The 24,109-nt window shown below is 37.7% G+C and overlaps 1 protein-coding gene across 1 annotated transcript in view; it reads left to right on the plus strand.

Annotated features, from left to right (window-relative positions):
* The first annotated feature begins 273 nt into the window (after nucleotides 1-273).
* Nucleotides 274-24,109, plus strand: part of FGL1 (fibrinogen like 1) — a 29,614-nt gene continuing 5,778 nt past the window's right edge. The window contains exons 1-5 of the mRNA XM_002923789.4: nucleotides 274-402; nucleotides 12,920-12,999; nucleotides 15,160-15,340; nucleotides 21,309-21,468; nucleotides 21,717-21,814. Of these exons, the coding sequence (XP_002923835.2) occupies nucleotides 12,937-12,999; nucleotides 15,160-15,340; nucleotides 21,309-21,468; nucleotides 21,717-21,814 (502 nt within the window). The 5' untranslated portion in view covers nucleotides 274-402; nucleotides 12,920-12,936. The remainder of the gene's footprint in view (nucleotides 403-12,919; nucleotides 13,000-15,159; nucleotides 15,341-21,308; nucleotides 21,469-21,716; nucleotides 21,815-24,109) is intronic.

Raw genomic sequence — 24,109 nt, forward strand, 5'->3', positions numbered from 1 at the left:
ACTGAAATTTGGTTTTATTTAATCTTCAAGTATTAAGCATTACCAAAGTTCAAGCACAAAAATTCTCCAGATGAGCACAAAAATAAGGGTTTAAAAAATCAGAGGTGTGTTTTCATGAATATAAATTATTAGATCTTTCATAAAAATTCATACAAATAGGAGAAAAAAAATCTGAGTACTCTGATTTGTCACTGAATCTCTGTTTTTAGCTTTTCTTCCAGTTAAACTGATTTCCTCATTTATTTGTTTCTGAAGTAAAGCCAGAATCAACATTGTCCCTATTTCTAATCAAATAACAGACAAGCAATTACAAATTCTGAATGCAGTTAGAGAATCCTGGGAAGCCCTGCGGCAGGACCCCGTCTGAGCTGTGTCTCTGACTCATTTTTTACTTCAGGCAAGGTATTTAACATCTCTCTACTTTTGACATAATTGTAATAATGCTAGTTGATTTCATAGGTATGGTATTAAGCATAACTCAGGAAACAGCCATGGGCCCTTAGGAGAAGTCAGGTTAATTAGAGAAAAGACCACCTCTGCAACTTAGAAAGTAAACTTAGAATTATATCTCCTTTCCACTCCTAGCACATTTTGAATGATGGATGGGAATTTGATGTAGATAATAGGATTTGCAGTTTTAATATACAAGATAGAAAATAAAATGGACAATGTTAAAATTTCCATTTCAGAAGTAAAATCTTCAGAAATGCTTTTCTTTATTTCTATCTTTTGGGAATCAAACTTCTTTAGCTTTTTAAGGCTTTCACTGAGAGTAAATGCTTAAAATAAATAACAAAGATACTGTTATATTCCATTTTCAGAAAAAGGAAAAAAATTGAAAGAAAATGCCTAAAAGGAGCTCTAAGTCTGTGTTAATGGGTAACTTTTCAAGTAACGGTCTTACAATAAGGGTGTAGTTTCCATTCGTGAACGCTAACTTACTAAATATGTTTCTTTTAATAGCTCTTTCTTATTTCTTTTATCTTGTATCCTTTCATGATAGCTTGCTTAAGACACCATTTAAAAAACTTTTTACATTAATATGTATTTTTGTTTTGTAATTGCTTTTAAAAGTTATGTATCAGCTATACAACATTTCAGTTTAAAACTTAATATTTCTGCCTTTAAATTTAATTCACTATCAACTAACTTTAAAAAGGTTTTAGTGGGGGAAGAAATTGGACTTTAAAGACTTAGAATAATTGATATCAAATAACACAGTATGTCAAAGAATAGCCATTTGAAAACTATTTTAATTTTACAAAAATTGAAAGTTTTGAAACAGCCTACAGCCTGAAACAAAAACATTATAAAAGAAGTACAACTGCATAGTGAGGAATTAAATAATCTGATACGACTTTATCAGAAGCCAGATTTGCAAAATAATAATGGTTTACAATGATGAATGATGGAGACCAGACTCTAAAAGTATTTGAAATAGCCAATACCTAAACATTTCTTCAATTAACATAGTTAAAATGTCCATGCTACCCAGAGCAATCTACACTTTCAATGCTATCCCGATCAAAGTACTGAGGACATTTTTCAAAGAACTGGAACAAATAGTCCTTAAATTTGTATGGAAACAGAAAAGGCCCTGAATCGCCAAGGAACTGTTGAAAAGGAAAAACAAAGCTGGGGGCATCACAATGCCGGATTTCGAGCTGTACTACAAAGCTGTGATCACAAAGACAGCATGGTACTGGCACAAAAACAGACATATAGACCAATGGAACAGAATAGAGAACCCAGAAATGGACCCTCGGCTCTTTGGGCAACTAATCTTTGATGAAGCAGGAAGAAACTTCCGGTGGAAAAAGGAGAGTCTCTTCAATAAATGGTGCTGGGAAAATTGGACAGCTACATGCAAAAGAATGAAACTTGACCACTCTCTCACACCATACACAAAAATAAACTCCAAATGGATGAAAGACCTCAATGTGAGACAGGAATCCATCAAAATTCTAGAGGAGAACATAGGCAACAACTTCTATGACATCGGCCAGAGCAACCTTTTTCACGACACATCTCCAAAGGCAAGAGAAATAAAAGATAAAATGAACTTATGGGACTTTATCAGGATAAAGAGCTTCTGCACAGCCAAGGAAACAGTCAAAAAAACTAAGAGACAGCCCACGGAATGGGAGAATATATTTGCAAAGGACACCACAGATAAAGGACTGGTATCCAAGATCTACAAAGAACTTCTCAAACTCAATACACGAGAAACAAATAAACAAATCATAAAATGGGCAGAAGATATGAACAGACACTTTTCCAATGAAGACATACAAATGGCTAACAGACACATGAAAAAATGTTCAAAATCATTAGCCATCAGGGAAATTCAAATCAAAACCACACTGAGATACCACCTTACGCCAGTTAGAATGGCAAAGATAGACAAGGCAAGAAACAACAATTGTTGGAGAGGATGTGGAGAAAGGGGATCCCTCCTACATTGTTGGTGGGAATGCAAGTTGGTACAGCCACTCTGGAAAACAGTGTGGAGGTCCCTTAAAAAGTTAAAAATTGAACTACCCTATGACCCAGCCATTGCACTACTGGGTGTTTACCCCAAAGATACAGACGTAGTAAAGAGAAGGGCCATATGCACCCCAATGTTCATAGCTGCATTGTCCACAATAGCCAAATCATGGAAGGAGCCGAGATGCCCTTCAACAGATGACTGGATTAAGAAGCTGTGGTCCATATATACAATGGAATATTACTCAGCTATCAGAAAGAACGAATTCTCAACATTTGCTGCAACATGGACGGCACTGGAGGAGATAATGCTAAGTGAAATAAGTCAAGCAGAGAAAGACAATTATCATATGATTTCTCTCATCTATGGAACATAAGAACTAGGAGGATCGGTAGGGGAAGAAAGGGATAAAGAAAGGGGGGGTAATCAGAAGGGGGAATGAAGCATGAGAGACTATGGACTCTGAGAAACAAACTGAGAGCTTCAGAGGGGAGGGGGTGGGGGAATGGGATAGACTGGTGATGGGTAGTAAGGAGGGCACGTATTGCATGGTGCACTGGGTGTTATACGCAACTAATGAATCATCGAACTTTACATCGGAATCCAGGGATGTACTGTATGGTGACTAACATAATATAATAAAAAATCATTAAAAAAAACCCAAACAAACAAAAAAACCATTTCTTCAACATTGTAGAACATGTTTAGAATTACAATTACAATGGGTGGGGGGTTGCCTGGGGGATTTAGGCTATGATTTCAGCTCAGGTGATGATCTCAGGGTCCTAGGATGGAAGCCTGTGTCAGGCTCTGGGCTCAGCCTGGAGTCTGCTTAAGATTCTCTCTTTCCCTCTTCCTTTTCCTCTATTCTCCCCCACCCCCTCCAACCGGCCTCACTCGTATGTGCACTCTCCCTCTCTCTCTCTCAAACACATAAATAAATCTTTTAAAAAAATGATTACAATTGGGCACTGAGGAATTTTAGATGACTTGAGATATTCTCAGGAATTATTCTAAAGATTATCAAATTAATATAATGACTTTAAAATATATATTTATAATGACATTTGGAAATGCCTTATTATTGAATTAGCTGCCAGACTAGAGGGTGCCTCCTTTCTCTGGGAAATATCAGATTTGATTATTTTAATCGTGATGAGATGGAAATTTCAGGACACCAAGAGACATAGCCTGCCAAAACATTTTATTGGACCTTTATTTTCTACCAAGCCTCATGTATAGCAGTATGTATACGTGTTATATAATCTCCCAGCATCTCCCAGGGCTCTTTCAACATACACTGTCTCTTACACAAAAGCCAGAATCAGACATAGATGTAAGACCATAATTTGTTTTAAAGCTCTCTAAGTTTTTAAGAAAATTTATTCATTTCTGAAATAAAGTACTTGACCCCACAAATACAGAAAGGAACTTGATGAACCAAAGAAAATATACTAATTTCAACAGACAGCATAAAAGCAAAGTCTGGAAGGCACAAAAATTTCATGACTTGGAATTCTGGACTCCTGAATATTTTATCTGATAGCTGGAAGTGGATAAAAACAATGAAAATCTGATTACTATTACATAGGAAAAATGAGACGTTATTTTTACTACTGGAAAGAAAAGGAAAAATCCCAATCAATAACCCAGTAAAATATATTGGTTTCTTTTCAGTCAGAAGAACAATTTGAATCAGAGTCACAAATAAATGGTATTACATCATATTGTTACACTCATTTCCCAGGTTAATGTGAATATACTTAGAGAAAGTTAATTTTCTTCCTTTAGCTAAATAATTTACCCTCTCTGAGCCTTGTTTCCTGGAGTGTTGATGATGTGTGGATGATCTCACTTCCTTTATTATAGTTTGACCATGTGTAATAGCCTCATGGAATAGTGCTTTCTACTTCCAAAATCTCTTTATGTGTTTTTAAAAAATATTTTTATTCTCCATCTTCATTTTCTTTTGCTTGCTTATTATAAACAATTATTCTTGCTTCTTATTTCCTGTAGCACTAAAAAATTTACATGTTTATGACTCTGCTATTGATTACATGTTAAGAAATTTCAATCATGTGGAGGGGTAATTTTTTACTTTTTATGACTTGAACTTTATGACAAATTTAAAAATTACATAATAAATAAACATAAAGGTACAAATGAGATTTTAAAAAATAGCAGGAGAGCTATTGAAATTCTACTTGGGAAATATATTTATTACCAACTGAAAACTTTGAGTCAAACTAATAATTTATTATGAAATAGGTCTGATAACAGCTTTAGCCCATTAAGATAGCCTAATTTTAAATATGTTAGGTTTTAAGTTTTCAGTTATTTATTTTCTCTTGGGATTTTATAAATTCAAATATCTCTTTAAAACCAATATAAGCTAGCGCACACCACAATGCCATATTTGCAAATCAATACAAACTTTACAAAAGCCATAGTTTATTAAATGTTCTCAGTCATTGCTGAAGGAGGGGAGATGATGGAGGGAATCTGATAGGGACATCTAATAAATTCAGCAGACAAAAAGAATTTGGTCTTAGGCACCTGGGTAGCTCAGTTGGTTAAGCGTCTGCCGTGGGCTCAGGTCATGATCTCAGGGTCCTGGGGTCGAGCCCCCCATTGGGGTCCCTGCTCAGCAGGGAGTCTGTTTCTCCTTCTCCCTCTGCTGCTCTCCCTTTTTGTGCTCTCTCGTGCTCAAATAAATACATAAAATCTTTAAAAAAAAAAGAATTTTGTCTCTAATAAATAACTAAAATTACAATAATGGATGCTGGGAAGCTCTAAAATTCTAACTTCAATTCATAAATTTTCTTTGCATCAATTCACCAAATATTTTGTCGAGTACCTGAACCAAGTTGAATTGTGCCCCGTAAGTGGTAAATTTGATCCTAACTCTCATTACCTGTGAATGTAACCCTATTTGGAAATAAGGTCTTTGTCAATGGAATCAAGTTAAGATAAGGTTGTATTGAATTAGGATGAGCCCCAATCCAATGAGCTGGTGTCCTTGTACAAAGATGGAAATTTAGACACAGGGATACACAGAGGGAAGACAGCCATGTGAATGTGCAAGCAGAGAGTAGAGTGTTGCTGCCACACACTAAGGGATGTCAACGATTTCTGGCAGCCACCAGATGCTAGAAGAGGCAAAGAAGTATTTTTTCCTAGAGGCTTTCAGAGGAAGCATGGCCATAGGACTTCTTAATTTCACACTCATATCCCCCAGAAATGTGACAGAATCAACTTCTGTTGCATTAAGCCATCTGCCCTGTGGCAATTTGTTACAGCAGCCCTGTGAAACTGATACAATACCTTTCTACCAAGCACTGGGATATAGCAGAAATAAAAAGGATTGAGTCCTTCATTTCATGGCACTTACATTGTAGATGGCAGTGGTGGTGGGTAGACCATAAACATACATATAATATTTCATTATATTTGCATGTATTTTTCAATTTCTTTAGTGCCTAGCTGTCCCTTTCTTTCTTTCTTTTTTTTTTTTTTAAAGATTTTATTCATTTATTTGACAGAGATAGAGACAGGCAGCGAGAGAGGGAACACAAGCAGGGGGAGTGGGAGAGGAAGAAGCAGGCTCCCAGCGGAGAAGCCCTATGTGGGGCTCGCCGGGATCACGCCCTGAGCCGAAGGCAGACGCTTAACCGCTGTGCCACCCAGGCGCCCCCTAGCTGTCCCTTTCTTAATATATTAGGTTGAACCGTAAGAAATGATGTACATTTGAATGTTTTTGATCTACAAAAATAGCAATTTCATACACTTCAAAGTAATACACATAATACATCTCTAGGCATTTAATTACTCTAGTTACTTTGTATGAGGGGAAACATACAACATTTGTCCTTTTGTGTCTGGCTTGTTTCACTTGACATAAGGTCTTCAAGATTAATATTTTATTGTGTGTATATATCTCTTTCTGATCATCCATTCATCTGTGCACGGACATTTGGAGTGTTGTTCACACACCTTATGTCTGTTGTGAATAATGCTGCTATAGACATTGGTGTACAAATAACTGTTCATATCCCTATTTTCAATTATATCTGTTTTTTACAGTATGAAGTTTTATTTATTTTTCTTTTTAAAAAGAGATTTAAAAATATATTTATTTATACAAGTAATCTCTACACCCAATGTGGAGCTCAAACTCATGACTCTGAAGTCAAGAGCCACATACTCTTCTGAATGAGCCAGCCGGGCAACCCTAAAATTAGAATTTTTAAATCATAATTTTTTTTTTAACGAACAGTAGAAATTTTTTTCTCGCAGTTGTCGGGGTGGAAAGTCAAGATCAGGGTAACAGTATGGCTGTATTCTGGTGAGAATACTCTTCCAGGATGCACACAGCCATTTTCTCCACTTATCTTTATTTATTTATTTAAAAAAATTTTTTTTGTTATGGTGTACTATATTTTGGCTAACTGAACATAATTAAATCGTAATTTTATCACAATTTTACATAGTACTGAAAATATGTTAAGTGAGAGAATTAGCAATAGTATTAAAGCCTAAGGACAATTACCGCGTCTATTTTGCAAAAAGGTAATTCAGAAGATGGGCAATGTGGCAGAAAACACTGCCCTTGAAGTATTTATGATTCAAGTATGGAAATACTACATATATTTTATAAACAACTAAGACAAGCTCAAGTCTTGCATAGAGAGCTTTTCCTTTTTGATGATCTTTAGAGAGCACCACTCACCATCTCAGCTTTTCCTAGGAAAGATCAGTCTTGTTTCCAATGAATTATTTTACTATTAATTATACTATTACTATTTTATTTATAATATTTATTAATTAATAATTTTATCAATAAATCTATAGCGTATAATATATATTAGTAATACATAAACGTATAATTTAATGATATAATTTTATTAACATTTATTAATAATAATTTGTGTATTAACAATTATTGAAATTTAGTACAGACAACAGTAGATACATTGACAACCTATATTGTTTTCCCATGTGATTTATGGAGTACAGTCATTGAAAGTAATTCAATCTTTTCTTTTTTTGTCCCATTTATTTTCTGTCTTTCATTCTGATGGAGGAAAGGAAGAAACATGTTTTAGGGATTGTTGTATTTTTTTAGGCCTTAACTGCATATAATTACATTTAAATGAACAAGAGTATACCACTGGCATAGCTAAATCCGTAAACCTTACTCTAACACTGTTTGACTGCTATACCTAATTTGAAAGGTGGAAATGTTTCCATATCTAAATATATACAATATATCTAAAACAAATTGTTATAACTGTAGTAAGAATTTATTCTTCCGTCGGCTTTCTTTTTTCACAAAGAGACTCTCGACAGATGGACCAATGGTAATGACAGATCCTTCCAAGAACTCCTAGGTTAAAGAAACATGAGACTACCCCCACGATGGGAATGAAAATGTGTTTGTTTATAACATCAGGTGCCTTGGGTTAGGGTACTCACTTCTATCTGAAATTTTGCTAGATTTGCAAATATCTCAATATCTGCAATGCAAAGTTGAGGACACTACTGTATTGTAAGTAAGGCTCTTTAGTGTAATTGGTGTTGACATCTTGAAGGAGATTACTTTGTCTTTCATGACAACAGTAAAAGCCATCTAGAAAAGTTTTAAAAATATAATTCCAAGATTACCTTATCAATTGGAAAATATTAATTGAGAGCAAATGTATTCATCTCCTCACTTTGCTCATACTTCTCTGCTCCTTGGCAATTCTCTTCTCACTTCCCCTCTAAAAACTCGGGGGGGGGTCTTTTTTTTTTTTTTTACATTGAAAACCATTTTAATGTCATAATTAAACCTAATTTCTTGTATATTTTAATCTAAGCTAATATTCTATTCATTTATTTAGAGAGAGAGAAAGAGTGCGTGCACAGGCATGAATGGGGGTGGGGTGGAGAGACAGAGAGAGAGAATCTTAAGCAGACTTGATGCCAGTGGGAGCTGACATGGGGCTCAATGTCACCACCCTGAGACCATGATCTGACCTGAAATCATGAGTCGAACACTTAACCAACTGAGCCACCCAAATGCCCCAATATAAGCTAGTATTTAAAATGTAATTCAATATATTTAATACAAACTATATATAAAAGCATCTAGTGCACATAGCACCTGGCATTAAGCAGGCACCCCATAAATGTTTGAAGTTTAAAGGGTTACTAAGATCACAGAGTAAAAGATCAGTTTTCCTAGACTAAGTTGCTATAAATGATATCATATGAATGTTTAAAAGGATGACTCACTGAAAACTGGATCTCCAAATGCTTAGCAGAGCTTTTTGCAATGAGTTATTGCATGTGTTCTTGTATTTTGTCTGACTTCTTTGCCCACTTAGCTGTGTGATTTACACAGCACTCCACTTTCTGTACCTCTTGGTTATTTTGTTTACGATGTCAGATGAAAGGATTAAGTTGTAACGGGTAAATTATACATCTTCATGGTCAATTGATTGCTATAGTTTCTCTCTCTCTGTCTTTTTTTAATTTGAGAGAGAGAGAAGATGAGCGGGGGAGGTGGAGTGGGGAGGGTACAGAGAGACAGAATCTTAAGCAAGCTCCACACTCCGTGCAGAGCTGGACGCAGGGCTCAATCTCATGACCCCGAGATCTTAACCTGAGCTGAAATCAAGAGTTGGACGCTTAACCAACTGAGCCACCCAGGCACCCTTTTAAGTGTTTCTCTTTAGACTGTTAGGTAAATGCAGATACAGAAAGAAACTTAATATATACCTCCCTTCAGAGAGAACTCCTTTGAAAGAAACAGGCAAAATTAAACCTATACCTCTCCTGTGTGCATGAATGAGGCTTGCCAACTGGTGGGCTTCTTTGGAGAATGATCAGGGAAGGACAAAGCTCTTCTGTTGGAGAATGGCTCAATGTTAGCCTTTGACGACCTTTTCTGTGAGCCTATTCATTCCTCCAGAGAGGAATCCCATGGTCTCTGGCCTGGAAGTGGTGGGAGAAGTAGACAGTGGGCTGCCTGGCTGCCAGGACAGAAGTATCCTTGTGTGTGTGTGTGTGTGTGTGTGTGTGTGTAGGTGGGGGAGGGATGTTTCAACCTGAAGAACAAAGTACTCTCCCCTGACCTCCCTTGTGCCTATGGTCATGCTACCCAGAGCCTATCTGGTTCAACCTTAGTGGAAAGCAAGCTTTGTTGTTTGATGGGGTGAGAGAAACAGTATTCATGGGCTGCTCCAGGTTTAGGTAAAAATCTGAATGTCAGCTTGTCACCTCCAACCCTGCCTTGAAGCTAGCGGATGCCTTCAGGCCTGCACCCAGCTGGGGTGTTGCAGTGCAGCTTAGCTTGCTTCTTGCGAGGCTCCCCTCTGCTGCAGCTTGTTCCCCAGTTTTAGCAGCCCTACCAGCTCCCCCAGGTGCTTTTTGCATCCTACAAACGTGTTGATATTGCATGCCAGGTGTTTTCTCCACTACCTTTCTCATCAACCTTGTCAATTCATGTATTCTCCATTTTTCTTTACTCCTTTCTAGTGGGTTTTTGTGAGAGAGAGAAAATAAATTCATGTGTTCAATCCAACCAAAAGTCTCTACCCCCTTCCTAGCGCTTATTTTCAAAAATACACTTAGCCCATTGTTTTTCCCTTGACCAGGATACACATAGAGAAGGCAGGAGGAAGTATTGTCACTGCAAACAGACAAGTTTTATGGCAAAGAAAGGACATTTTCCCTTCTGAGAAATTTTTTCCTTCCCAGAGAAAATTTTCTGCGGAGACAACTAACCTTTTATTGGGGTCTCTGTAACAAGTTAGATGATGGGGATACAACAGTTAACAAGGTAGGGCCTTGGCTTCAAAAATCTTATTCTAAGCAGTTAGAGAAAGACATGCAAAAAACTGACCACATGATAATTTCATTGCTTGGCACGGTGCCTGGAACAGAGCAGGCATGCAAACAATGTTTATCACGTGGATAACTGCTATTTTGGTCTGTAAATATAGTATGGATCACAGTGGAGGAAGTAATTAATTTTGTCTTGAGGGGTGGTCTAGCCAAGTTCAGTTTTTATATTTAATTACATATGGTTTCACATATACTTAATTTATATTGCCCTTAATTTCCATTTTAATAGTGATTTTCATTTCTTGCTTGAAACATTGCCTCACCAAGGCCGCCATGTTTATTCTCCCACAGCGTGTAGCACAGTGCGGAGCAGATAGCTGATAAACAGTAAAGGCTTGCTAACGTGGCCATTCCCTCGGATTGTCTCTGCTTCAGGGCAGCTGTCTCCTCTCCTATCAGGTTCACCTGATGCTCCTTTGGAGAAATGCATGACTCAGGAGCAGATGAGTCAGCCATGTTCAGGAGCGAGGCTGATATTCACTGGAGAAGGCCAAGCAGGAGGGCCCAAGTTCATCTGTGCTGCCCATTTCCCTGAGTGTTGCAGTCCTATGTAGATCACGAGGCAGGCCTTGTGGAATTCAGATTAAGGGCATGGGCCATCAAGGTGGAAAGCCTTCAGCTCAATTGCTGGGTCTTCCAAAAACCCGTTGTGTGATCTTAGGAAAGTGACTTAACCTCTTTGATCTATTCATTTGTATGATGAGGATAATAGTACTTGCCTTAGAGAGTTCCTTGAGAATTAAAGTACATGCTTATAAAATACACAACACAATTCTAGACTCATAGTAAAAAAAAAAAAAGTCAGAAGTAAAATTATAGTTATATCTAGCAGACTCTTTATTATTCTCTGTAATGCATAAATTTCACATACTCTAAAAACTCACATTCTATTTTACAGTGCTTCCCAAGGTGGCCATGCCCGATATATGTCACTGAATTTAGGTGTCCTTCCCATTCTGTAACTGTTTTTGTTGGCCTCAGGAGGACTGAGAACTAACTACTTTGATATAATAGACTTAAAATTTTTTGTACATTAAGTCCTTAAATCATTGCTTCCCAAACTTTGCTGAACATTGGAATCAGCAATGTTTTAAAAATTCCATGCACTGAGGGCTTCAGAGGGGAGGGGGGTGGGGGACTGGGATAAGCCAGTGATGGGTATTAAGGAGGGCACATATTGCATGGTGCATTGGGTGTTATACGCAAATAATGCATCATGGAACACTACATCAAAAACTAAGGATATACTGTATGGTGATTAACGTAACATAATAAAAAATTTTATTAATAAAAAAAAATTCCATGCCCTTGACTGCCACCTTTAGACATTCGATTGAATTCCTGGGCATGGAGATTTTTTAAAAGCTCCCCAAGTGATCCTAATTGGCAGTAAAGTTAGGAACCCCCTTTTTAATTACATAAAAATTGAGAAATAGATACATGAAAAGACCTAGTGGTCATAGGTTCTATAAGAATAAAAATAGGCTAACAAATGATTCAGTTGATTCCAGTTTTCTGGAAACCATAGGTGTAAAATTTGGAGATTATGCAAATATTTCTGCCCTACTAGGCTCCTTAGCTTCTAAAATTTATGAAAAATCATCACTGGCAGCATACAGAAGTTATTTTGAGGATGAACAAAACTTTATCTCAAGACTCATAACTTCAAGAGTGATTTTATTTTATTTTATTTTGAGAGAAAGAAAGCATGTGGGGTGTTGGGAGCAAGGGGAGAATGTGGAGGGCAGGGGAAGAGAGAATCCCAAGCAGGCTCCACGCTCAGCACAGAGTCCAAAGTGGGGCTTGATCTCAAGACCCTGAGATCATGACCTGAGCCGAAATCAAGAGTTAGACCCTTAACCGACTGAGCCACCCAGGCACTCCTCAAGAGTGATTTTAAAAATAATCTCAATAAGTGGTAAAGTGAGTTTTCCTCTACGACTTTAAACAGAGCCTAAAGATTTATATCACCTTGGTAGCTTGCCTATCCATTAACACATCAAGAAAAACAATGCTTATCGCGTCCTATAGTTGTAATTTTTTTTTCTTTTAAAAATAAAAGCAGTCTTCCTTATGCAAAATGAGTTATTGTTCTTTAGGCACTTATCCTATGTCAGGGTATCTAAAAGTATTACATCAAAATTGCCACAGTCCTGTCAGGTAGAGATTACGATTTCCATTTACAAATCAGGAGCATTTTAGGAGGTGGCCTGAGGGTGCACAACGAGAAGTGGCTTAGCCAAATCAGGGAGCCAGGTCTTTGTGTTTACAGAACCTTTGCTTTGTCCGCACAAGCAGTATGTTACCATTAGGACACTCAAAGAGAGGCAGGGTCCCTTCTCAATCCTACTGAAGGTAACAGAGAGCATCGTTCTGTGTGAGGGAAGTGTGGGAACATCCAGGAGAATTTCCTTGAAGACTCTCAGAGTAGAGATGGAGCTGCATCTGACAGCCTGGATCACGTTGGAGCTTGAACTCAACCCTGGTCTCGTGAAAAAATTCACAGTAAAGAAGGTTATAAAATTTCTTTTGTTCTTGTAGTTGTTTCAGCGAGAAAAATGATGACGATGTTCAGTTTCATTCTTGTCACCACCGTTCTGGTAATGGGCCGGGAGAGCGGGGTAAGCTCATTTATTTATGTATTTATAAAACCTGCTTTGACCTGAATTTTCTTTTATTTTGCAGAAAACCTTTAGTAATTTGTCACTGAGAAAATTAATGAAGGGGAAAATATAGAAAAGGTTTGTGTAAGCACCTGGCACATAATAGGCACTTAGCAAGTGATGTAATTTTTTCCCTCAAAGTAAAAACTAGTATTCACAAGAAAGTAAAATCTTTTTTGAATTTACTGGGGCTATTTGGGTAGTTAAATAATGTTAGAAACTTAAAACTATCCATAGTAATTTCCCAGTATTGAGCATTCTAATATTGAACACTATTAATGTAAACTAAACAAATTATGTGAAAGTAATAACAATGAACTCATGCCTTCTTCCATTCATAAATAAATAAAAGGGAGAAAATACTCATTTACTCAACGTTCTGGGAGAGAGAAAACTCCTAAATTTTAAATAAGCTCAATAGAACCATGCATGTGGTCTCATAATGACTGAAGATACCCACCCTGCACTTTCAGCTATTTTAAATCACACACTGCAATTTATATTTAATGATATTTAACACTATCCCAACCAATTTCCACCTATTAGAAAGCAGTACAGGATTCCAGACACCATGAAATGTTCTCGCTGTTAATTTTTTAAACTGGTGGGAATCAGGGAGCTAAGCAAATAACTCTATCAGAGCGGATAAACCAACGAGTGTTGAGGAGAGGGCACCAAGAGCAAATGAGAAATGGTCCTTGAGAAATAGCCAAGAGAGACTCAATGACTCAGACTTGGAAATGGGGAGAAGACCTGGACCACCACTTCCCATTTTCTTGCTATGTGACTTCCAGTTTTGAGGCTGAATTTCTGTGTTTACAGCACAGGTCCTCACAGGAAGGAAGTGTACCTCTTTGTCCTAAATAGGGTGTCTAGCTGTGCTCTTCTGACCCCCTAGCAGAGGGCCTGGAATGTAGTGGGTCCTCCTATTTATGGAATGAATATAAGGCTGTATATAAAGATAGGAACTGAAAGGCAGTTTTAAATTGGGGAATCTATCTGATGGTTGTTTTAGGAAATGATGTGTATAAAGGTAGAAGTGTAAAGCAATCACACATGAAAATTCAGAATTTTTCAAAAGTGAATATTTATACTTATTACTGGAGATCATGACATAAGTTGCAAATAGAGATGTCAAGGTAAAAGTGGAAAAATGGCAAAAATTGGTCTTTTGTCCTTTTTTCCCCACTCTACCTCTAGCAACTCTTCCAGCATTGAGGACTTTATTGAAGCTTCTGGTCTCAGTACCTCTTCCGGGAGTCCCATCCCTGCAGCTCATCTTCCCAATTAATTCCCCAGCACGTTTGCTTTCCCTTTGGAAAGTTCTCAGAAGCCAGCTTAGAAAGGGGCTGATAAACTCTTTTGCATCCAATATTCTTATGTCTTTTGCCCTTTTAGAGAAGATAAATGCTTAACTGGAAAACTCAGGCTCCTCCCTTCCTTTTCTGAAGTAATTGAGGGAAAAACAAAAAATAAGCAAAAGGTTAAAGTGACTTCAGTAGAATTTGCACAGTAGGTGGGTGAGATCCTCAAGGATATGAGAGTCTAAACTAGCATCCCTTATAAAGGTGACCAAATGTCATCAGATTATAAGTATTCCATTAAAATTTTAAAACATTAATACCAGAAGGTCATTCAAAAGCTTTGTTTATTTTAGGGATTGACACACTAATAATGTGCAATGATGCCATTGAAACTTTACTGTCAGGAAAGCATTTAGGTGGCATCACAAAGAGACTGAGAGTAGGGATCTCAAACTGGATTTGAATCCTGACTCCTCCTACCTGCTGGAAAATTCCTGAGCAAGTTTCCTCATTAGGATTGAGCCAATTCCTCCCTCCTGGAATCATTATGAAGATCGAATGAGACAAGTCTAAAGCTCTTAGCATAGTCATTCAGATTATTTTATATTAATATATAATTTTTTAAGTTTAAACACTTTACCATAGCCGTAATTATTTATTCTTCAAACAACAAATAGTATCAGAGATTTCAAACACTTTCTGGTTAGAATAATATTCTGAAATGGGGGTTGGGGACAAAATTGAATCATTAATTTGTCCAACTTGTTAGGAGCATTTATTTCCCAATGAGAATGAGATGTACATCACTTTGCAGGCTCTTGAGAACTGCCTCCAGGAGCAGGCACGGCTCAGAGCCCAAGTGCACTTGCTTGAGACCTGGGTCAAACAGCAACAGGTCAAGATCACGCGGCTTTTGCATGAGAAGGAAATCCAGTTCCTTGATAACGGAGAGGAGAATAATGCCATTGACCTTGGAGGCAAGAGGCAATATGCAGGTTAGAACCTATTTTTCTTACGTGTTTCAGGAACTTACAGCATACACCCACGTGCAATGGCGGTGTTCATTGTTTGGTACTTTTGGTTTTGTTAAAGAGCTTTTCCTACTCCAATAACAAGCAACATGAAACATTATACCAAATTTAAATGTCTTCTACCACATTTTATCCTTTTCTCCCTATAATCTCTGCAGGGGATATTTAATACCAATGCTAAATATCTCAGAATTTCTATAATTTAGTGAGAGATCAAAAACAATAGATTGTTTACATATTGGTATGCAAATAACAGATGATACTTGTGAAATTTTACAGTTGAGTTTTGTTTTTATTTGTGTATCATTTCTTGTTACATTTATACAGTTTTCCCTTCTGAAGCCGTTATGTGCTTTAGGGTAGTAAATAAGGTCATAGAATAAAGAGGCAGGGAAAGAAAAAGGATCATAATTATTTAGGGAAATACAAGAGTTGTGTTTACATGTGTATTTTATGGTTTGCTAATTTTCCTTTTGATTGGGTCAGTGTTTCCACCCAGAAACTAAATGATCTTAGACTGTCAACACATTGCACGTACCACTGCACGTAGCATTATTCCTTATAGAAAATAATGCACTCGCCTTCCTCCAAGCATCTTTTAAAGTAAACAAAGCATAGCTGTCAGGAGAATGCCATCTAGAGAACTTTGTTCCTATGTCTGCTCTAGCTTCTCCCATGATGTATTGTAATTTCCTTGTCTACGCATCTGTCCTGATCAATTAACCAGAAACTTCGTAAGGCCTGGGATGATGTTTCATCATTCTTTCTTCCCTCTTGCCTATTTGAGTAACTGGAACATAATGGAGCCCCACATTTATGAATGAAAGCAAGGTAGTACATAGAGATAGGAAGCGCTAGGTAAGCAAATATAAGTTGGAAAATAGATCTGACTATAATTGAAAAACTGTAGAGGCTGAAGAGATTCCAGGCTGATAGAATAAGGATATCTTTATTTTGTGTTTCTAAATATACTCATCAGTGTAGGATATAAGAATTGTGAGAATCTTAGAAACTATGCTGCACCAAAATGCTCCCGTTTTCTTTCTTTACTGGGAACTTAATCTATTTCTGGTCAGACTTTTGTCCAGGGGCTCCTGACACTCTGTTGTCCAGCCACATGATCCCTTACCCTTGATTCTTGGAGTCCAACTGCCCCTCCCCCATTTCGGGACCAGAAGGAGGCCTGCGGTAGAGGGATTGGAGGTAGCGTGAGGATGGCCCATGGCTCTGTGGCACGAAACAAAGAGGAACCAAGGCCAGCTCGGGTAAAAATAGGCTTGGGAAACAAAGGCACTGTCTGAAGCAATCTCGGGGCAAAGAACCAGGAACTAGAACGTAAGAAGAGAACCATGGTGATGATTAAGCAAGACTGAAAGAAGGCTCAGGAAAGCAATCGAACAAAAAGCAGAATCAGTAGAAATTCCTTGAAGACGGTGATTCTGAGCCAGGCTTACCCACTAGAATCAACTGGTGAACTTGTAAAATGCTGATGCCAATAAAAGAACCATGAAGAGTCTGAGATTTTACTCTCTTTGCAGCCTAACAAGTTAGCCTGTCACCGTATCATGGACACCGGCAGAAGAAAAGAGACTCCCGGGTCAGGAATCTTCATGTTCATACCAATATCCCTTGCTTGCAAATACTTAGGGAGCCAAATGGAGTAATCCAGGTGGAGAATGTGCAGGCAGTGGGCTGTGACACAGCTGAGGAACCCTGAGCTTAGGAAACATCAATCTTTTATTATGGGTTACAAGCAGATCGGCCCAGTCTTTCCTCCTTTGCAAGAGATGTTATCGTTATGAAAGTGAACAGAAACTAACCTGTCATCTGCTCTAGAGGGAGACACTGTCTCTATCTTCTAAGGCTGTTTACTATACAAATATCCCTGAAATAATTAGTCCAGAACATGAACTCTGCTTGCTAAATGTGCTGAAAGGCAATGACCCATGGAAAACTGTATACATACAGTGCTAGGTTCCAGTCCGATTAAATGAGAACCCCTACAGAACTGAAAAGGGGTTGTGCTTTTGCGGATGGGTGTGGATGAGATTGCTCAAGACCAGAATCAGGTCAGGCTTCTTCCCAAATTTCTTCTCACAGCCTGAGGAGAGACCAAGATTTCCCAGGGTCACCTAGTGGAAGGCTTTGCTTCTTTTCAGGTAGGAGGTAGGGTATGGCAGCAGTTCAATACCCTTTTCATTTGATGATGTTTGGGGTCAATTGTAATGTGGTCAGTTATCCACTTAGCAGGGTTTAGCTACCTATTCTGAGACTGTGGAAAATGTAAGATGCCTATGTCAGGGTAGGATCTCAGTGAGTTAATTAAGCCAATCATTGTTGATAACGGGGTTGATTCAGAGAAGGGGGGTAACCAGAATAGCCAAATGGCCATTTGATTGATGACTTTGTCTTATGGGCCGAGTCGTACCCCTCCCCCCATTAATATGTTGAAGTTCTAACCCCTAATGCCTGTGAATATGACTATTTGGAGATAGAGCCTTAACAGAAGAGATTAAGTTAAAATAAGGCCATTAGGATGGGCCTCACCAATCTAACTAATATCCTTATAAGAAGAGACACCAACGACACTGGCACACAGAGGAAAGACCATATGAGGATACAGCAAGAAAGTAGCCATCTGTACACCAAGGACAGAGGGTTCAGAAGAAACCAACACTGCTGGCACCTTATATGATTTCAAAAGTGGTACATGGCTAATCTCAAGGTCAAGGAACTTGTGTATGCAAGAGAAGTACCATTATTCCAAATTCCAAACTAAGCTCAAAACCCAGGGTATCTATTCAGATACAATCTGAGCAGGTTGTGAACACAAATTCAAGTGTCCAGTCATGTTAGGAAGCAGGTGACTGGATGTTTGTTACTAGCACTGTGCAACCAGTCATGGGAAAAATAATGTTCAGGAGCTAAAACTCCAATCCCTGTGTCAGGAGTGCTGGGTGGAGACCTTGGGGAAGTCATCAAGGAATAAGGCAGAAATCAGTTAGTAGGAAATGGAAATACCAAGGTCAGAGGAGGACTGACTGTATAAGCAGGAATTGGATGGAAGAGTCACATGGACAAACCATTATCGTGTGTGTGTGTGTATCTGTCTGTCTTATAACATTATAACACATAGAATAGATGATAGACATTTTCTGGTTTTGGATATAACATTTAAAAAAAACCCAGAAGTTAGTAGATCTGTGTCGTAATCTTCATGTATGGTAGAAGCATTGAAACCTGGTTTCAAATTCCAGCTGCCCATCTTGCTAGCTGTAGCTTTGGGGCAAGTTACTTAACCTTTATGGCCCTCATATTCCTCATCTGTAAAATGGGAATGATAAGAATGCCTCTTAGTTGTAAAGATTAAGAGTTAACGCAGGTAACATGATTACAATTGCATTTAGTACAAAAGAAACGCTCAATGAATGTCAGCCCTCTATCCACATTATTATATACTCTTTCCCTTATTTTCACAGGAGCGAGCCTACTCACCCTACCCCTCAAGAATCCTGCCCTCTCCAAGGAACCAACACACTTTCTTCTTTTAAGTTTCCTTCTTAATGTTGCCTGACTGCGGAGGGGCAAAGGGGGGGGCAGGGGGCGGGTAGAATGACTAGAGCAGGGCGAGCTCCAGCATTTCCCCACATGCCCCTGAGTGGTGGCTGGGCTCATGCTGGCCTTTCATTGAGCTTAGAATGTGGGGTACATCGTGTCTTTGGTTCTCAGCTTTGAGCTCAGCCACCATTCTGGGACAAGAGGGAAGTCGGTTTGGCAGGCTGTCATATCACTTTGTGAAGCTTAAACTTTCAGCCTTCCAACGTGGCTTGCTTTCTGCATGATCAGAGAAAGTATTCACCTCACCCAGTTTAGTGTAGTGTTTGTCAGAGGGCAGGAAATCTTGGCCTCACTCTAGTATTATGTAAGTATCCAAAAATCCCTTTTTGTTTTTTAAACTCCCATGAGCACAGAACCCTGCCCTTGCCTGCCTATTCTCCAGAGAGTTGAGTGGGTTGAAACATTTTGAAAATCATAGTTTGAAATACCTCGTTAATGTTTTACACCCTGCATTGCTTGAACTTCCTGGTATCACAGTGTAAATCACATTTCCCCAAGGCTGGCTCCTTATTTCTAACTTATTTCTTATAAGCAATTTTGCTACTGGTGCTTTTTTGATGTTTTTTAACTTGTTGGGTGTTTTTTGTTCTGTTTTTTGCCTTTTTTTTTTTTTTTTTAAGTTGAAAGCTTTCCTCTGGATTTAAGTTGTGTTTGGTTTTTTCCTCTGGGAAGAAGGAAAAAATTTTTAAAAACACAAACAAACTTGCAGTTGGCATAAGATAGAAACAAATAGAAAATGTTGGCTGCAAATGCTTTATTCACAAAGTTTTCCAGAGCAAAAATTTATAGCTAATTATTTCCATATTTGCCTAGAAAATAGTCTGAATCTTTGGAGTCTTTACTATTCAGCTCTTTGGTAGATCATATGTAAGCAAAGCGCTCCTTCCTTAACAAGGTTAAAATCTGCTTACTTTAATGAAAAGTGTTGTACAACTCACTTGACCACAAAATGCAAGCTTTTGAACAACACAGAACTAATTTTGGGTAATGCTTTTCTTCTTGTTTAATTGCCAAAAAATGATTTTTTTTTTTAAAGAATCCAGCAGGCCTAAAGAATGGGCTTCTGAATCTCAGAAATAAATATACAAATAAAGCCTAAATCATTACAAAGAGGAACATCTCAACAATAGTATATGATTGGTCTCAACCTGGTGAGGGTTTTTGAAAGGGACAAAGTTCTTTATTTTCTTTTCTCTTCTAATTTCTATTGCCTATTCCACCAATTTAATGTGCAATATATTTTATTTGTAACAAAACAGAGTTGTAGAAAATTTGGCATCAAAACAATGAAAATGAAGAAAGAACTTTAAAATATGCTAACAAGATGGAATTATCCAATCAGGAACAGAATTTTTTTTTAAAGGAAGGAAATTAACAAAATGATAAGGGTAAAACGTGAAAGTTGTAATGTTAAGTTCTAGTGTTTTTGCTCAAAAATCTGTAACTAGGTGTTCTTGAGACCGTCTCTTTCTAGTGGCCCCTGCTTCAACCAACCTTTAAACATAGCTCCTAGCCGTTGAAACAATAGTGAAGTCCATACTTGCTATATTCTCTAAGTGTGTACCTATCAGCCTAGATAAGACCCAGTGGCTATTAATTTATCCTACCCTCAAGTTATTTAAGAAATAGGTATTACTTTTCAGTGACAAATTGGTACCTGTGTTTGCTTCAATAGTCGAAGAAATATCACAGCAAAGAAGAACATAGGGATAAAAGTAAGAGCAGAAGCTTGCAGTTTTTAGCAAAAACATCTAAGAATGCATGGAGTGTTAGAAATTTCAGTGGGTTAGTAAAAAAAATCTGTTGAGACTGGGAGGTTATAAGAATCTAACAAGAAGATTACTATTTTGAATTCATCTCCAGATGTTCAGAATGATCCATAATGTTCTAATCAAGATAACCCATATTAAATTATTTGTTTGAGGTTACATTTCTACTTTAATTTTAGCTTCCTAGGAGAGATAAGTTCTAACATTCTGTCATATTAGGCTATAAGTTCCAATTAAATATACTGTAATTAACTGAACATATATAATTTTTAATTGTTTTCCACAAAAGCAGAAATGAGAAACCAAATCTCTATTTTATTTTCATGGTCATGTCAAGGAGTCAGATGATAATTAAATACTAGGAAAGGAAATAAGACTTGCCTACAATTTACTGCAAGATGTCCAAGATGCAATTTAAAAAAGCTGATTATCTACACCATGTGTTTATCTGTCCCCATTAGTATTGAGTAATCTTATCCAGAGGCTCTCATGGGAGGGAAAAAAAGACACATAACAAGTGTTACATTACCTTGTTTTGCAAACAGACTGTTCAGAGATTTTTAATGATGGTTATAAGCGCAGTGGATTTTACAAAATCAAACCTCTCCAGAGCCCAACAATATTCTCCGTTTACTGTGACATGTCTGATGGAGGAGGATGGACTGTAATTCAGAGAAGATCTGATGGCAGTGAGAACTTTAACAGGTGTGCTAATTATGACATAACGGTTTATTTGGAGTAGTGTGTGTGAGATTCACAACAAGTTAAGCCTTTTTATTATATCCTGAGGTCTATAATTAGATTTCACTCTCTAAGTAAGAATACTGAAAGTGCATTTACTAACTGAGAAAACGTTGGGGGTGGGGATGGTAGTTGGGAGGGGTGGGCACCTTGGTTGCTACAAAGGTCCTTTAGGATTTTGATAAAATCAGCTTTCACTTTAAATTTTTTAGAGGCTGGAATGACTATGAAAATGGCTTTGGAAATTTTGTTCAAGAAAATGGTGAATATTGGGTGGGTAATAAAAATCTTCACTTATTGACCATACAAGGTAAGTTTTGCCTGTTACCAAATTCACTTGAAGTACAATTTAAAAAAAACACTAAAATGTTTTTCACTAAACCATAGGCAATGGAACCAATTCAGTAACTGCCGTGTTTTGCAGATGGCAATGATCCCTTTTGGGCAATAATCCCCTTTATACAATGTGGCCGCTTAAAAGTAGGACCAGAGGCAAAGAAACTAGATCTGCACTGGGAGTGGGAGAAAATATTTATTTTCTATTTCTGGAAAGGAAATGGAATGTCATCATCCTTCTTTTTTTAATGCTTCGAGTTCCTCAAAATATCTATACTGGGTCAGCTATCTATTGCCATGTTAGTAGTATGTAACAAGCCTCTTCTCGATTTACTGGTTTAAAGTCACAACCATTTATTAATGCCCACAAATATACAAGCTGGCTGGACAGTTCTGCTCATCTGGGCTGCTGATCTTGGCAGGGCTTGCTCATGGGTCTATGACCAACTTCCTGGTCTGCGGAAGGCTGGCTGCTGTAGCTTGGCCTCAGATGGAATGATTTGGCTCTGCTCTGTATGGTCTCTCGTCTTCCAGGTAGCCAGCCTGGAACTCTTCAGGCAGAGCTCCAAAAAAAGAGAGGGCAAGTACGAAAGTTGCTTGAGACCTAGCCTTACAACAGGCACATGGTCATTTTCACTGCCTTCTTCTGGTAAAAGTAAATCACCGGACCAGCACATTTTAAAGGAAAAGAAATGGACTTAATGGAAGGAGTTACAAAGTCACATTGCAAAGGTTGAGGTAAACAACTGGGGCATTGGGGCTGTTTTTGCAATCAAATACTGTAACAAATGTCCTTGCCTCCAACCTCCTCAGCTTTTATTTGGAAAAATTTCAAAGATACAGCAAAACTGAAAGAAGAGTCGACCTACCACCCAGATTCTACACTAACATTTTAACTGTTTTTATTATTTTAATCACATATCTATCCATCCATTGAGCCATTTTATTTTATTTTATTGACACATTTCAAATTGAAGACATCTGTACAATTTCCCCTGTATCTTATGTACTGCCTGGGTATCTTCTACTAGGGTTCAATATTTGTCTAAAATATCATTAGTTGGATGAATTTTCTAAGTTTCTTTTTTCCATGTTCGTTTACTCCAGTTCATTGCCTTCCTTGCCTCAAGTGTAAGTCTGAGATTGTAGACAGCCTCATTCAGGTCTGATTCAGAATGTTTTATAAAAGGCAATTGTATTGCTCAGGAAAGCCTACTATATCACACTGGCAATGCATTAAACACAAAAGCAGGGGTTTGCTTGTTTCATCCAAGTTAAGGAAAGTGATTGGTGTTTCTATATTCATAATTCAAAGGTAAGATTATAATTATAGGGATCTTTGAGACACCAGAGTAATAGCTAGAGAGGATAGATAATTCTAGAAGCCTGATGCTTTCTTTGCTTGTCCTTCTTGTGATCAATGCCCTAAATTTACATAAAATTTCCCTCCTTCAATGTATTTATTTTCCTACTTTGGAGGGTTTTATGAAAGATAAAACACTTACCATACCTGCGCTTTTTTTGCACGTTAATATTTATCTGGTTTCTTACTGAAACTATGAAAACTCTAAGAAGTAACCCTTGGATCCTTCTAAATACATAACGTTCAAAAGTATTATCAAATTATTATTAAATGCTTATTTACTCAGTTGCACGTCTCCAACACATCTCCTTCCCCTTCACGTTTTAACTGGTTTTCAGGCTCCTACTCTCATGACAGCAAAAATGTATTTATCAGTCCCAGGCTTCACAATCAATATCACATTATCCCAAGGAAAACCCATGCCTTTGCAATTCTTTAATTGTGAGAGCACTTAAGGCTAGTGAATTTCCTCAGAAAATAGCCTTATCCCCATTACATAAGTTTTGACTGGAAATGTTTGCAATAACATTAATTTAGGAATGGTCTGTAATTGCATTTTTATTTACTTGTTGACCATAAAGATATTAAGATGGTTACCTAAAACATTGAGTCTGACTTCATATTACTTCAAAAATGCGAAGTATTTATTAGGAGAGTTAACTTAGCCTGCCTTACTGTTCTATTCCACTTTACAGTCTTGGCTCAAATAAACTTTATTGCCTTTCCATAAGATTAGAGAGGTCTGTTCCAGAATCCCACATCAGAGAGCTCCATGGGAGGGAGAGTCTGTGGGGCTAGAGCGCCAGGGCCAACAGAAGCCCACACTCCTCCCCACTCAGTAAGAGCCAATCCAGCATTCCCTGCCCAAACAGCCCGGAGCTTGTTTCCAGGATCTGTTCATGCCTC

The sequence above is a fragment of the Ailuropoda melanoleuca genome, chromosome 18 (assembly GCF_002007445.2).
Source record: "Ailuropoda melanoleuca isolate Jingjing chromosome 18, ASM200744v2, whole genome shotgun sequence".
Classification (NCBI taxonomy): Eukaryota; Metazoa; Chordata; class Mammalia; order Carnivora; family Ursidae; genus Ailuropoda; species Ailuropoda melanoleuca.